Source organism: Olea europaea, chromosome 6 (genome assembly GCF_002742605.1).
Source record: "Olea europaea var. sylvestris chromosome 6, O_europaea_v1, whole genome shotgun sequence".
NCBI classification, from domain to species: Eukaryota; Viridiplantae; Streptophyta; class Magnoliopsida; order Lamiales; family Oleaceae; genus Olea; species Olea europaea.
The window spans coordinates 25,759,977-25,776,210 of record NC_036242.1 but is presented as its reverse complement, the minus strand read 5'-3'; the positions used below and the strand labels follow the sequence as shown (position 1 = coordinate 25,776,210).

The 16,234-nt window shown below is 33.1% G+C and overlaps 1 protein-coding gene and 1 pseudogene across 3 annotated transcripts; one reads left to right on the top strand and one right to left on the bottom strand.

Moving 5' to 3' along the window:
• Window positions 1-640: 640 nt before the first annotated feature.
• Window positions 641-7,818, bottom strand: LOC111396257 (probable ADP-ribosylation factor GTPase-activating protein AGD8). 3 transcript variants are annotated; one of them, XM_023022638.1, is made up of 8 exons: window positions 7,567-7,818; window positions 7,326-7,444; window positions 3,961-4,318; window positions 3,121-3,580; window positions 2,716-2,988; window positions 2,198-2,320; window positions 1,151-1,252; window positions 641-941 (listed from the first exon to the last, which is right to left on the bottom strand). In XM_023022638.1, exons 4-8 carry the CDS (start codon window positions 3,538-3,540, stop codon window positions 834-836), a joined length of 1,026 nt encoding a protein of 341 aa, XP_022878406.1. In that variant the 5' UTR covers window positions 3,541-3,580; window positions 3,961-4,318; window positions 7,326-7,444; window positions 7,567-7,818; the 3' UTR covers window positions 641-833. The 3 variants fall into 3 exon arrangements, with proteins under 3 accessions (XP_022878406.1, XP_022878407.1, XP_022878405.1); XM_023022639.1 differs by having other exon boundaries at window positions 4,149-4,318; XM_023022637.1 differs by lacking the exon at window positions 3,961-4,318 and having other exon boundaries at window positions 7,567-7,635.
• A 2,414-nt stretch (window positions 7,819-10,232) lies between these two features.
• On the top strand, window positions 10,233-12,940 carry LOC111395319 (annotated as a pseudogene).
• The last annotated feature ends 3,294 nt before the right edge of the window (window positions 12,941-16,234 follow it).

Here is a 16,234-nt window from a genome sequence, read left to right as displayed (position 1 = left end):
TATTTTTAGTTTTTTAAATTTAATTAAATAACTTATTTTATATTTAATATGAAAAAAAAATGCAAAGTACTATTTTACCCTTTTAATTTGGTCAAAATATTTACTTTTCTGATGAACTAACAAACTTAAATGGATGAAATTCATCCATTTAGATTCCAAATGCATGTTTATGAAAGGTTAGAGAACTTTAAAATTAAAAAAGTTTGAGACCGCTTCTCCAATTTTTCCAAACATAAATTGATATTTATTCATTCAAAATATAAAGTTCAAATATACATTTAGACAGACATTCCAACACAATATCCATTATAAATCATCTTATACTTCCAAGTTCAGTAGGGGTCTACCCACGCTTTCTACAAAAATATAGTCTACTCCTAAAAAATTTCCATTTAATTATAAATTATCTCATTAATATCAATTAACAGAAATTTCCCATATTTAAGGGACTAAATTATCAGGCAATTTCAAAATCTCTTTCTCGTCTCATCAATAGTAAACCATTGTCCAATTCTTCCCTTCATCCTTCCCCTATTACCATTTGTAATCTGAACAAGAAATTCCCCAGCAATTGCAACATGCCAGGCCACAAGCGTAATTCAGGTTTCAAATCTCAGCATTCATTCAATCAAAACATACAGAACACAAAATTAGGCTGAGAAATTTTAAAAATCCAATATCTTCCAAAAAGCATGGATCAGTACAAATTAGGACAAAACATATCATAAAACCTAGTACTTTTAGATCCCATTTGATCTAAGGAAAAAACCTCTCATTTTACATGGAACAACATTCAATGCCACGTCTGAGATTAAAATACAATTTGCATTGTATCAGAGGATTCGGTCCTGAATATCCGTAAATATATTGGACGCCAGGGAGGTGAGCTTCTTCCCGGTTTCTCCTGCAATATTCTTAAGAGAGGAGATATCTTGCTGTGCCTGTTAAATACCGTTAAATATTGGATACAAATCAGAGATAGATTAACCAGGGAAAGAAATCTCAAACCAAAATGATGCCCCGGGTATGTTTAGTAGACAGGAAAAGACAGTAGAGGGCAGGATTATGGAAAACAAGTTAAAATCTCGTATATTGTCCTGTCCATTACAATATAATTCAATGCATCAAACATTTCATGCCCCATTTGTACCTGAAAAGACAGCCGGTTAATGAGATCGCTAGCTGTGAGATCAACAGATGAATTACTGGCATCGTGGCCAAAGAGATCAGCACTAGAGATTGATGCCGAACCCTAAAATTGAAGAGAACAAACAAACGTGAATTCAGCATACAGAGTCCTTGAAGACAACTAATATTTCCACCAAACAAAAAGACCAGTTTCATGTAAAATGACATAACCAAAGATTGTTCAGAGTGGATTAAGGAAAATATTCGTAAGGAGTAATTGAATGAAAAATAATATAATGTAATAACAAAGTACTAATCATATCAATTTCGAGCGTGAAATGAACGGATACTTAATTGGAAATGCAAGAGTTCAAGTATATTCTTTTTTTTTTTTTTATGACCATGGGTGTCCAGACCAACTCACGCGCACCTCGACTACTCTCACCGGGCCTTGCAGTTTACAGCCAGCTACTCACCTCAGTGACCCTGAGAAGACTCGAACTGGTGACCATTGGAGAGCAAACTCAAGACCTGACCACTGAGTTACCCCTCAAGGTTAAGAATTCAAGTATATTCTTATTAAATACAATTTTACAAACTGATGAATCCTTATTCCTTAACAAATATATAAACATAGAGAACACTTTGTATCTCTGGATTTTATTTTTATTGTTAAAAAACTTTAAATCCATTACAAATTTGATGAACTAAATAATGAGTACGGTTTTGAAGTTGGACCAACTATAGATAAACCTTAAATTTATAATCATGGTGGACAAGGAACAGTTTTACCCCTGATTTAAAGATCTATGAAATGTTGGTATGCCAAGTCTCTGGCTATATAAACATTCTAAAAATTCTAATCTAAAATTTAAGCAATAACAATCATATATTATAGTCACTTCATAAATAAATATGACCAATAAAACAGTTATTATCATATAAAAGTCAACAAACTCCAGGATGCCAGGAAAGAGAGACCCATGAAATTTAAAGAAATGACTACCCAATTCACCCAAAAGACAATAAAAACAGAAGATTAAGACATATTAAGGATAACAGCACATACAGAGAACTTTTGCAGGGAAGCGGATGCTTCCATATCATTTGCTTTGTTCACACCAAAAAACTGTGCCGATGATATGGACTTTGCATTAGAAAATTTCTTCCTTGCTTCATCAGTTTCCTCAACCTGATATATATAGGTGAAAGAACTATGTTGAGATCTTGTGCACTGAAAGGAAGCATGCATCGGTAACCTCCAATCGTGCAGAACCACAACTCAATTGAAAACTCAGAGATGGATATAAGGAAAGCAAAAAAAATTAAATAAGAAAATCAGCTTTTGACTTGCGTTTTTACTAGGAATTTCATGTTTCAATCCAACTTTCATTTAAATGATGCCATAAATAGAAGGCAGGTGACCTTATAAGACAGTCAACAAATAAAATATTTTTTTATCCATTTATTAGATCTTAATTTCCTATTACACAAGACATCAGAGATATTTTCTTTCTACGTTAAGAATAACAATTACTGAAAACTGATTCAGTTTCACCCTATGATAAGGGAAAAATATTAACTTACTTGTACTTTGGTCGAGTTCATGCTACTCTTCTTTGGGAAACCAATGTCCATGCCATATTCAGAGAAAAAGTCAGATGACTTGGGTGGAGTTACATGGCCAACTACATGAGCACCTCCAGGACTCACATCAGCAGGTTGAACATTGTCCGAATACTCAAATCGAGATGCAAAAGATGAAGCAACTTTGGGGGTGCCATTGTTTGAAGAAGTGCCTGAGGAAACCTGTACAGGGGGGAGCTCTTCAGGCTTCTGGTCGTAGAGACCTTCACTAGGCTGCATTGGGAAAAAGGCATTCAGATATTCAGTAATCATGGAGAATTAAACAATTATCACCTCCATATTGAGATATAATATGTAATTTGAATCATTTGGTTCTTAGCAAAACGGAAAAAACCTAATCTTTACCTTAGTAGTAAGCTTTCTAGCACCGAGGCCCCCCACCTTCCCAGTTTTCTTTGCACCAAGAGGCTTCCTCATGATCGTTGTGACAACTGTTTGAGAGGTTTTTGTTGAAGCAGAAACCTCCGTTTTTTCGGACTTTACTGAAGAACTTTCTTCTGGTGAATCATTGACAGAACTTCCTGTTGGGACTTCACTGATCTTACTATCAGGAAATTTGTTAGAAGGTTGTATTGATTCAGATGCAACAGGAGATGAAGGTAAAACTGCTTCTTCTGCATTACTTTTAGCAACTTCTTTTGAAAGCAACTGCTTGTATAACTCAGCAGCCCTTGATGTATATTTGGCCTCAATCTTGCCTCCATCGGTCCATCCATGCTGCTTGAAGAAAACTTGCGCACGGTTATTTCCACCAAAGGCCATCATTTTCAGCTGCTCAGGAGTCCATGAATCTAAATTTGTAGATCTACAATGATAAATTGGATAATTGTAAGATTATGAGTCGGAATATTTTCAAATAATAAATGAAGAGGCTAGATGGGATGATTAGAGCAACATACCAGGCTTTTGGGAGTTACAAAAACAAATTTCAAAGACCCATAAGAGAATTGGGGCTATTATTGTAATATTATGAGTCGGAATATTTTCAAATAATAAATGAAGAGGCTTGATGGGAAGACTAGAACAACATACCAGACTTTTGGGAGTTACAAACCAATAAATTTCAAAGAAAAACCAATAAGACAATTGGGGCTATAAAGAAAGATTAAAACAACACCAGTGCAGAAGATACTGATGAATTTTTTCTATAGAACTAGAAACTGTACAAAACAACCTGGTTCCTACCTCTTCCAGTTTCCTGCTTGAAAGCCAGTGTTTTAATGAGAAGGTATTTGAAGAATAAAATCTATCACCGTTGACAAGTTACAACATGAGCAATTCCATATTTCCACTGTCCTATTTTCTGTTTCTTTTTCCTTGTTTCCTCATTATTGTCTCCATATGTATATATTTTTAAATTGTTGCCCACTTACTTTGACCTTTCAGTTTTTCAGCACCTCCTTCCCAAAATATCTCCATATTTTTGGTATCTACTTGCCCAACACCTCCTCTTTCTTACTCTCCTTTCTTCTTCTTCTTCTTCTCTTCCATTCAATCTATTTCTTTGCATGTGCACGTGTTTGGATATCATCCTTCTTCAAGCCTGATGTGATTTTCACATTAATAGGTGCACTAAACAGAGAGGATCCTATATAAGTAGTGAATGCTTAAAAAGTCAAAGTTAACATGGCATGGCAGCAGATGCAAAAGTTGGAATTTCAAGGCCTTAAGGATATGCTTGGATAATGTAATAAAAGAGAAAGTTGCTCGAACACTTAGATAGAGGTCTTTCGATGCACATACATTCCAAGATGATGGAGAAAATATTATGAGAAAAGGAGAAAAATCCAAAATTCAAATGCAATGTAGTTCTTGGATAGGATTCGATGCCATAACTTGCCAGCAAATATATCTTTATTTCTCTATATTAATATGCTTAGGGTAGCATTTCAGCTAGTGCTTTACTGTTGGGTGCTGTTACAATATCCTTAGGGTATGAAACTAGGCGTTGCAGGATGGGAATATGTCTATAGATATGTATCACAGCTGGTAGCATCAGTTTTTATTTTTGAAATATGCAGCAGTTAGATGCACTAGTGGCTTCCTAATGGGAATCTTAGTAGAGAACTTATATGGAATACTTTCCAAATTCGATAATTATTTTAGCAAAAGTAAGCACGGTTTTATTTAATAGATTTTCTAGTATTTTATTAGTAGTTTACCATCAAAATTAGATTAGTAAAGAGGGTCTTTACATTATAATATTTAGACTTGAATATTGAATAAACTCTTACTTTCTCCCTTTGAATTCTCTATATATTCTCTTCCCTTTCTTCTCTCCTTCTCCCTCTCTTCCTCTTTCTTTCTCAATCTCATTCTTGTTCAATTATATTCTATGTCACATCCTATCTGAAGAGAACTTGAGCTCCGAATTTCTTGGTCCCCAAGATAGCATCTTCGATATAAGTTTGATATATTAGATGATACATGCTTCGAGGGTAGAAGAAGTATCAATTATCCAAGACATCTTAGTCACGTTTTCTTCCCTTCAGGTAAGATGCAGTAAAATTCTGTATATTGTAGCTGGTAGCATCTGGTCTTTTTTCAAATCTTCAGCTGTATAGTTTGATGTATTAACTGCTTTGAAGGCAGAAGTATCAGCTATCCCACATATACATTATACACGCCCTTACACCTCCACCCTTTTTCTCTTACTTCTCCTTCCCTCTTCCCCCCAACCCAAGAAAATAAAAATAAACGTACAAAAGTTGACTCTGCAGAACTCACGTCCAAGCTTAACTCTTCACTGTCATCAACACTGTAATCTCCATTAATCAGCATTTGCCTTGAAAACCACCTTAGAACATGAATTTCCCTATAATATTACTAGACATAAAGTGGTGAAATAAAAATCCAGCAGTGGAAGACTTACTGATCTTCTGCAAGATAATTTATTACCACAACTGCCTTCGACTGCTATGACAAGCTGTAAACGAGATGAGTTTTATTTGCCAAGATGAAGCCAGTAAATGTGTGGTTTTGAAGGTGATTTAAAAGATAGGGATATCTGCTTATAGTGTAAACCATCATATATCCCTGATAAGTTGTTTGACCAACCAGACAATCTCGAGCAAAACTTGAATTAAGACATACAGTTCAGGTTCTATTTGGATAGATATGTAACAATGCAGCAACAAAATTTAACCAAGAATGTAACCTTGCATCAAAAGAAAGAAATTCACCTGTCAATTTCTGTTGAGACTTAATTCATGCTCCAGTTGTCATTTTACACAATCTTCATATTTTAGTTATAGGTTGAAGAATATTCATGATAAAGAGAGTACATTGTGCTTCTCTTATGATGCACGCTAGAAATTTAAGTCCACATGAAAGCATTCTATCATTTTACTGCCTCAAAGAGTGCCAATGGACAAACTTTTCCTGCTTCAAATGGGTTTTTTTGAGGCAGGTGTCCCTAGAAACTAATGAAGTCAAATTTTTTGCAAGGATCCATGGCTTCTTTAAGTTGCCTATATTTTCAAAACTCAAAATTTTGCTTGCCTGCCAGATCATTATAGTTCCCATCCATCTAACATTAATAGATAATTACAAGTTATAATATTTATCAATTAATTAAAATAATTGTAGCATAACAAAAGAAAATTCAGGTTTGATATGACAGTTAATTCAACTTCATTGCATATCTGCACGATCAACTAAAATGTACAGAAACACTCAAAACAACACAGATTGGTTACTCTGAGCTGATAACAAATTCTTCAGCACAGGGAGGGTATCAGTAGAGTGAATAAATGTAGAATAAATAAATCAAATTTGTAACAACTCAGATTTTCCAAATGGCATTCTTTAATAACTGCCAAGCCTCCTATGTTCTGGTAATAAATTAATCATCCACATTAACTTAACAAAAATAATAATAACACATTATTAGTGCATCTTTATGAACTTTCCAGTAGTTCATTATTCAATACTGATACCCATGCTACTCAACTTAACATAATTCTTGTGACTATTAGGATAAGATCCTCTTAATTACAGTAACAGGTGTTGAAACTGAATGAGTTGTAGAATTTCAGCAAACTACAGCTATTTCTTCCATTGTATTTCCAAAAGGTATGATACACTTTCTATTTAGAAGAATATCAACATTTTCGGTAAATTTATAACCTTTAGTTACACAATTCTCTATGGAAAAAAATAAAATAAAATCCACTTTTAAGAACCTACCATCCATTAAAGTTTGACATTAGTTTGAAAAATATAAAATAAAGACTTCAGTAATAAATCCATAAAATAATATTAAGTAAATCCTTCTTTTTCAAACACTCATTTTTCCAGAAAAAAATAATAAATAAATTTACTATTCCACACATTTTCATTTCAAAGGAGCCAAATGGGGGCTAAATTGCCCCTTCATAGAATTATCTATTTCACACCTAGAACCATTTTAGCCCATGGCGCAATACTCTTACGAGTATTAAAATATCAACAGTACAACCAGGTTTAAAAATCTCCAGATTTGATCCTAAAAAATCATCTGATCAACAACAGAACGAAATTAGCAGAATTTTCATTCAAATAAAAAATACCTAACGAAGCTGACGTGAACGCCGAGGCTTCGGTGAACAGCAGAGCAATCAATACACAGGAAGATCCCGTACGTCACCGACGCCCAAGTAGGATTCTTCGCATTGCAATCGAAACACATCTGCAAATAAACAAAAAGCAGATCCAAACAAAAAACGTGCAGATCTGAATCAGATCTCAGTATTTGCAATCGAAATTTCGAATAAAAGAAAAAAATTCCAAGAAATTAAAAACAAGGCAAACCTTGTTATCGGACTTGGCTCTGAGCTTGCGAAAAACAGCGTTTTTATCGGTGTAATTATCGGAAGCCATAGCTATACTAACACAACTCTGTTTATGAAATTTATAAGAATATATGCTATTATCTATAGATAGAGTGTGTGAATATGGAGAAGCAAGGAAGGAGGGAGGGAGGGAGGCTCCGAAAGGAAGTGAGAAAGAGACCTCCCACAGAATGCAGAGAAAATACGAAAGAGAGCGAAATGAAAAACGAGAAATATATGCGAAACGGCTAATCTATATCTGTAATATATTTTTATACTTCTTGACGATTGTAGCCTTACTTTTAAGGCCCAATTTCATTGCAACGACTAAAAAGGCAAATAAATTTCATATAAGTTAGAAAACAAAAATTCATCAAAACTTCATAAATGTATTTTACATTTAATTGGCCAAAAATATACTTTAACTCGTTATATTTTAGAATTCGAACTTCATTTTCACTTTCGTATCAAATGGTCAAAGTATAAAATGAATTTTTCGAATGTAACATTTTCCATGGAACCGAAATCAATCAAACGGACCCTAACTCAATTATTTCAATAATACATACTTTTTTTTTTCAATATATATTTATTTAGTTACTGTTTGAACAATATTATTATTAATTATTTTTTCAACTACTTAATTAACATCAATAATACATACTTTTCGTTGAATTTTTTTGAGATATTATTTCTTTTTGAAACATCGACATAGAAGATAACCGTTATATTATGGCTTTAAATAAAGTTTTAATTTAATATGAGAAAGTTTATATTATTTTTTAATCTATTAAAAAAAGGCAGCCAGGTAATTAAAAAACGATTTTAAAAATCCTATATTGCTCGATCCAATAATCCTAACTGATTTCTATTTCCTAATATCAAATAAAATTCCTATTTACATAAATTATTATCATGAATGATTTTGTCAATTTTCATATTTATTAGTATGAAAATGCATTTCAAAAATCGTTCAACTTTATTTTCATTAAGTGGAACTCAATTTCATTAATTCTCAATTAACTTGAATTCATGCAGTACGTTCCAATATTCATTGTACTTTATTAACAGCAAGTGGAACCTAATTTCATATCTATAAGTTTCATGTTCATGTATTTAAGAGGAATTCGATTTCTTTAATTGACAGCTTACTAGAGTTCATATTTATGTCTATAATTCAAAACCTTTTTAAGTGGATCTATTTTTAGTTTGTAGAATCTAGTTAAGAAAAATGTAAAGGGTGAGTGTTGTATAGACGGTGAGATTGGTGTGTGCATATACGATATTCTTATTCATAGACGTGTACGACGAATTTTGTGTATTAAAATACAGAAATTATTACAAATTGTATTTTGAAAAATACAAATGAATATTAATTATCTTGTAATTGCAAAATCATTTGATTAATGATTTGAATGTTTGAACACAAGGGGCCACGTGACTTGAATACTAGATTTCGAGATTTGTTGAGAACTTGACTTGTTTGCCACTTGGATCTTGGGGTTTGAATTTGAACTTTGGAACTTGAACTTAAATTTGATTTGATTTGAAAAAAACTTTAATCTTCCTGGACTTGATTTGGAATTGCTAAATTTGAAGAAAATTTTGATCTTTTTAATGTTCGTCGGACTAAGACTTTAGATGTTTCATCTCTTCCTCGGGCTTTAGGATTTCTTCAGGATTTATGATTTTCGTTTGTACTTTTCCTTGTTAAATTTTGTGGACATTTGGTTCTATTTATAGGGAAATTTGTGCCAATTTGGTAATCATCTAATTAATTTTAATTAAAAAGAATAATTGAATAATTATGGATTTTAAAAGAGTGGGTCGGGCCTTTAATTTTTTTTTTTGTTGGCATTAGTAGATTTTATTTTAATAAATTTAATTGGGCTAATTATTTAGATCGATCCAATCCATTTTTTTATGTCCACAAGTGTCTGCTCATGATTTATTTATTGATTATGAAATAACCAGTGTTGTCAAAATCGGACTGGACTGGCCGGTTGAACCGAAAAAATCGGGAACCGGTCGAAAAATCAGTTCGGTTATGCTAGTAAAACCGTTCACTCAAAAATCGGCATCAAAACCGCTAAACCAACCGGCTAACTGGAAACCGGTGACCCGGAAGCGGGTTTACGAGTTGATTGGTTATCAAGTTACAGAAAAGAAAAAAATCTGGCCATTTTTCGATTTCTTTCTAAATCTTGAAGTGATTCTAGCCTTTTTCATCTTACCTTCAATGAGACTAAAAGAAGACTGCTATTGCTTTATTTTCCATCTTTTTTCTTTGAACGAAGTTTCTCCTTCATCTTCTGCATTCTTCATCTGGTGAGTAATGGCAGTCTCTGTTAATTCCCAAATCAGGAAAATAGATGACTTCCACACCGTTTTTGTTTACAATTAAATCTCGATAAAGTAATACCCTCGGGACCGGAAAAAAATATTCATTTAGCGAGATTATTTATTTATCGATAAATGAATAAATTATTCATTTATCGATAAATAAATATTTATTATTTTAGAGAGAGTTTTTCAATATAAAATATGTACATCGTATGTGGTAAGAAAAATCAAATGACACTAATCAAAGTATTATTTGAATCTAGGGAAGCTCAAAAGTTTTAATGAAACTTAATGTCTCTAAAAACTAAGTTCACGTACATAGCAAATGAAAAGGTTTAGTCTTTACCTATAAAAGTTAGATGTTTGGAAGACATATTCCAAGCACATACAATATTTTGTTTCCCCTCCAATGTCTTCTCATCATTTGAAAGGAGTAAAAAAAATCAACTTTAACCGATAAAATGAGGAGTGCAATATGTGAGCATAAGAAAGAGAATCCAACTATTAGCCAAAAAGATATGCAAGCATGGGTGCAACAAAAGTTTGATTTGACTATTAGTCAATCAACAATATCGAACACTCTCAAAAGGGCGTCGGAATATTTGTCAAATGAGATGAAAAATAGCGATGTTAAAAGGTACAAATCGGCAAAATACCCTGATTTAGAGAAAGTCTTGTATGAGTGGTTTCTTCAAATGCAAGATAAAGTGAACATGTCTGGAGAAATTATCTAAGGAAAAGCAAAAGAGCTTTTTGCAAAAAATGTATGGTAAAACTAATCCAGAATTCAGCTTTTCTAGTAAATGGTTAGAACGTTTCAAGGCAAGATATGGAATCAAATCTTACCGACGTTTTGGTGAAAGTGGTTCAATTATCATGGAGAACATTGAAAATGCTTTACCTGGAATACGATCAAAACTATACCAGTTTCAATTGAAGGATGTTTACAATATGGATGAAACTGGATTATTTTACTGATTGGAAGCTGATCATTGACTTGCTAACAAGCAGCTCGAAAGACGCAAAAGAGATGAGGAGAGAATTACTGTTGGTGTTTGTTGCAATGGCGATGGATCTGATAAAGTACCATTTTGGGTTATTGGTAAGCATGCAAATCCTAGATACTTTAAAAATGTGAACATGAACAATCTTAATTGCAAGTATCGATCTAACAAGAAAGCTTGGATGACTGACTTGCTTTTTCAAGATTTTGTTGGTTGGTTTGATAAGAGAATGAATGGCAGAAAGGTTCTCTTAATAGTAGACAATTGCCCAACTCATCCAAAGGTAGTTGAAGGCTTGAGAAATGTAGAGGAGTTATTTTTCTTACCTCCTAACACAACGTCTAAGATTCAACCATGTGATGCTGAGATTATTCGAGCATTCAAAACTCATTATCGTCGTCATTTTTATTCTAGCATCTTACAAGGCCTTGAGGTTGAAGCACCGAATCCCAAAAAAAATTAATATTTTGAATGCTATTAATTTTGCTAACATGGCTTGGAATTTTGATGTGAAGACAACAACAATTGCAAATTGTTTTTGGCATTGCAAGATTCGGTCAGAGGAAAACAATGTTCCCGAACCAGAAGTTGATGAATTAGATGAAGGTATCCAAGGATTAAATGATGTCATCTCTAATTTACACTATATAAATGTGATGGATGTTGAATATCTTTTGAACTATCCTAACGAGAATGATGCAGTTATGGAATCACCTACAGTCGAAGAAATTATTCAATCGGTAATGAACAGTAATGATGATGAGAATGATTCTGAACCAGATGATAGTAGCGTTGTCCCAAATGTGTCGTCAAAAGAGGCATTTCAAGCAATAGTCACATTAAGCAACTACTTACTACAACACGAGCAAAATATTCCGGAAGTTGTGTATGCTCTACAAAAAGTTAAGGATGGGGTTCATTTTGGTTTAGGTGGGAAGAAAAAACAATCAACTATAAATGCATATTTTCAAAAGGAATGATTATTGTACGAGTATTGTTGATTGATTGAAAGATTTTGGTCTATATATATATATATATATATATATATATAAGGATTCAATTTTTTTTATTACTTAATGCATTTAGCGATGTTATTACTTTAGTCCATTGGCCCAAGTCGAGATCGAAAGAAATTATTATATAATCGAGATTATTACTTTATCGAACATTACTTTATCGAGGTTTAACTATAAAAGAGTGGGTGGGTCCCATCACTTTATAGTTTAATATTATTTTCCTTTTATATTGCAGTAAGGTACTGCTAAAGAATATTTAACTACTGATAATTAATTAGCAATAAGTGCATTTGTTAATAGTATGATTAAATTGGTATCATTGACTAATTAGATTTGAATTTTTTTTTTTTTGAAAGGATATTTTTCAATATTTTTGCCAATCGGATATTTTTCAATATTTTTACCAATCGGTTCAACCCCGGTTCGATCTCGATTCAACATTTTGACCCTTGACCCTTTATCTTTTTCGGGTCGATGTACGGTCCGATTTTAGAAACATTGGAAATAACTAAATTAATAAATCTTGATTTTCAAATTCTTTAAATTAAATTCAATTCTAAATTTGATTTGAATTCGAACTTTCTATTAGTAATTTGATACAAATGGAAAATTTGAGAATAAACTATGAATTTGACTTAGAATAAAATTCTTTTCCTCCAAATTTGAGAACAAGGTTTTTTTACATGAATGTTTTTTGATTATTTATTTATTTTATATAATTCATAGCTAATTTGATTTTGAACAGGTTTTATATTTTATGGTAAGTTGGGCTTAGAATTTTGAGGTTTGAGACTTTCTTTATGTAGAGATTAAATTTTTCGCACTGCAATTATTTTATGAATTCAGACAATATTTACTTATGAACAGGCTCAAAATTGCTAACCTTTCATGCACATTGAGGGCCAAGGACAACCACTTTTCACCATCCAAGACACTTTGTGTTGAGAACCAAGAAATGTCTCCTTTGACTGTTCAAGGCACAAAGTGTTAAGGACCAATGACCGTTTCCTTCTACCGTCCAAGGCACTTTATGTTTGGGATTAGGGACCAATTCCTTTGACCATCCACGGTACTTTGAGTTAAGGACAAAGACTGAATCCTTCGATCATTTAAGGCACTTTGTGTTGAGGATCAAGGACCTGCTCATTTGACGTTCAATGCACTTTGTGTTAAGGACCAAAGATCAAATCCCGAAAAACTATTGAACAACTTTACGATGAAAGTGGCAAAAAATTTAATATTCAATGTAGCCTTGTTTGGCCTCCATTATTTGGTATTATAATTTTTGAAATAGTGTTTCACAGCTTCATGTTTCTGCACAACGTGATTAGATTAAACATTAAAGATCAAATACCTCGAACAAGTGTTACTTAGCTCAAACATCTAATAAACCAACTAACATATCGAAGAACTATGGGAAATTTCGACTATCCAAGATACTTTATATTGAGGATCAAGGATTGACTCTAAGGCACTTTGTGTGGAGGAAAATATTTATTGCCCATCAATTTTATTTTATTTTATTTTATTTTTTTGGTATAAATGGGACAAAACTCTAACAATAAAATGTATTGAGCTTAAAAAGCAAAGAAAAAAGTTACCTTCATTTCAAAGATATTGATGTGAAGTACCATACCCAATCTAGCATACGAGATGAACTTAAATTTGGCATCCATAAGCCAATGATGGATCCTTCTTTTGACCTCTTGGAGCCTTTGTCAGAGTTGCATATTAGTAAATGTCACAAGAAATTAGAAATTGTCAAGTCCAACCACTCTAGCAGTCACTTCCCTTTCTTCCGCCTCATCATTTTCAAAGCATGGAGTGCATCTCAAGGGCTGTAATTTGTGAGATGATTAACAATAAAGAATTACGATGGGGAAGTGCACTTGTCAGACGTGGATAGATTTCTTTTCTTCCAAAGTTTTGGGAATAGTCTTCATGGTTCCTAAAACTACTATTCAAAAATAATCTTCGCGAGTTAGCTTCTGTAGTTAGCTCTTCTACAAAATATTATCATCGTTCAAACCTATCTACAGATCTCTTTGTGAGCTTTGGTGTCTAGAAATCAATACTTTTGTGACCACCAATAGTGAAATTGACAATATCTTTAGGACATTTGTTAGATATGTGGGCTTTCAATCATGGGTCACTATCATGAAGAAGTAATCCCGAGCTTTTTAGATTAATGGATTACCTTTCCAAGTTTTGTCTGTATCTCTTTAATGTTTTCACATTAATTTCCTATGCAATTGAATCTGATTGCATCAATCATGAAGATTGGATTAATTTCTGGTTTCATGAGAATGGTTGTGCTTAGAATTCTTGACAAAACAAAAATTATAAGAATGCTATGAATTTAAATTCATTCAAGAGGCGTCATCAAAGAGTATCAATGGAAATATAGAGGACCATGGTAGTTGAGAAGCTAGAGATATTTTTAGTAGAAATCAGTGTCATTGGAGCAATTTGTCAATATCTTTGTCTACGGAAGAAAAAGAATTATTAGAAACAGTAGTTTATCTCTCCCTGTAGCTTTGTCGTTTCATTCTTCCATCCCCGGGGATGAATATATAAGAATTGGGACTTTTAAAGCATTTTCTAGGATGGCGGGTAGATACACTTACAGCCTAGTTCCTCCCTTATTAGCAAGCATTTATAGAGAACTTACACGATTGTCTTACCTGGAACTTAACTCCATTTCACATTCATTTTTTGGACATTTTCTTTATGCTTGGGCTGCAAATTATTTCGCCTTAGGTATTTATGCTCATATGAACAAGAGTTATTCTCATCCTATAATCCAAAGATATGCTAGAACTTTGAATGCTTTCCAGTCTTAGAAGAAAAAAGTTGTTAATTTTCGGGACCTTATCCGGGGAATGATGGATGATAATGACTTTTGCTTGAATTCATTTCCCTCATCGTCTCATCTCGATGTATGAGTGGATGAACAACAAATGTATATAGATACCTCAGAATTTATGATAAGTATTCAATCTAGATTTGTTTTTTTATCGTTGAGGAAATTCCCCTTTCATTTTTGAGGTGTATAATTCTCATAGGTTTGCGAGAAAATTTAGCTTTAAATAGAAACTTCTCGATCCACGACATGTATCGACTTTGATTGCCTTTGACTTGGATGATAAGTGGGTTAATATTTCATATTCTAGAGTATATGGAGGACGCACATCAAAATGTTGATATAGATACCAAAGTTGGTGGAATAACTAGGTGTTGGCAATCTTGACCAAGGTTCAATTGTAGGTTTATCTTCTAGTGAGATCCGTGGCTTTGTTCTTAATCTAACTTCGAACAAGGTCATAGCCAAGGGGTTAAACCCTCCAAATGTCATTTCTGAAGAGACTTCTCGAAAACGGGTACCAAAGTTTTGAAATAAAAGTGTATTAAGAAACTAAAATTATAATTCTCTCAACAAAGTTTGCTTTCACTTATGAGCTTGCTGGTAAAACTTCAAACAATTATGATTCTAGACCACGTAGTCCTGGAGATCGATCATTCCATGCACCTGAAAAACTCTAACTCTGGAAGATAAAAGCTTTGGAGATCAGTTGTAACGCCCCGACCCCTAGTGGACCGGAACGCTACTTACTTTACTTAGCTTAACCGGTGGTTTAGTAACAAGTGTATACATTTTAGCGGAAGCTTACATCTTCAGATAATAATTTAAATAACAATACTTTAAATACTTTAAACAAAAACACTGAATCATTTTTCAAAACAATAAAATATAATTTATTTGAAAAAAACATAACTTGTTATCGCATTTTGCGTTATTTAAATTTTTAAAGAAATAACATTGGAAAATATTTCATAAAAATAAATCCAAATCACTTATTCACTGGATTTTCATGGGCTCGTTGCATCACTCTCCATCTTCTCCTCCATCAATGCCCGAGGTAGAATTCTTTCAATCTGTAGAGATGGGATTAAACCCGTGAGTTGAAAAACTCAATAGGTGTCATAGGTGCATTCGTGATCAAGCTATACATTTCAAAACATTAACTTTATAACTTTTCATACATGACGTACCGAGAAGCATCATTTGACATGAAGGGGTATGCCGTACCCGAGGGCACCATTTGATATACGAACATTTCTTCAACATAGAGGGGTATACCGTACCTGGAGTACCATTTGACATACAACCATTAACATAGAGAGATATGCCGTACTGAAGTACCATTTGACATACAAACATTAACATGAATCGAAACTTATAACTTAACACGTTTAAACACATTGCACCTCTACCTACCTTGAT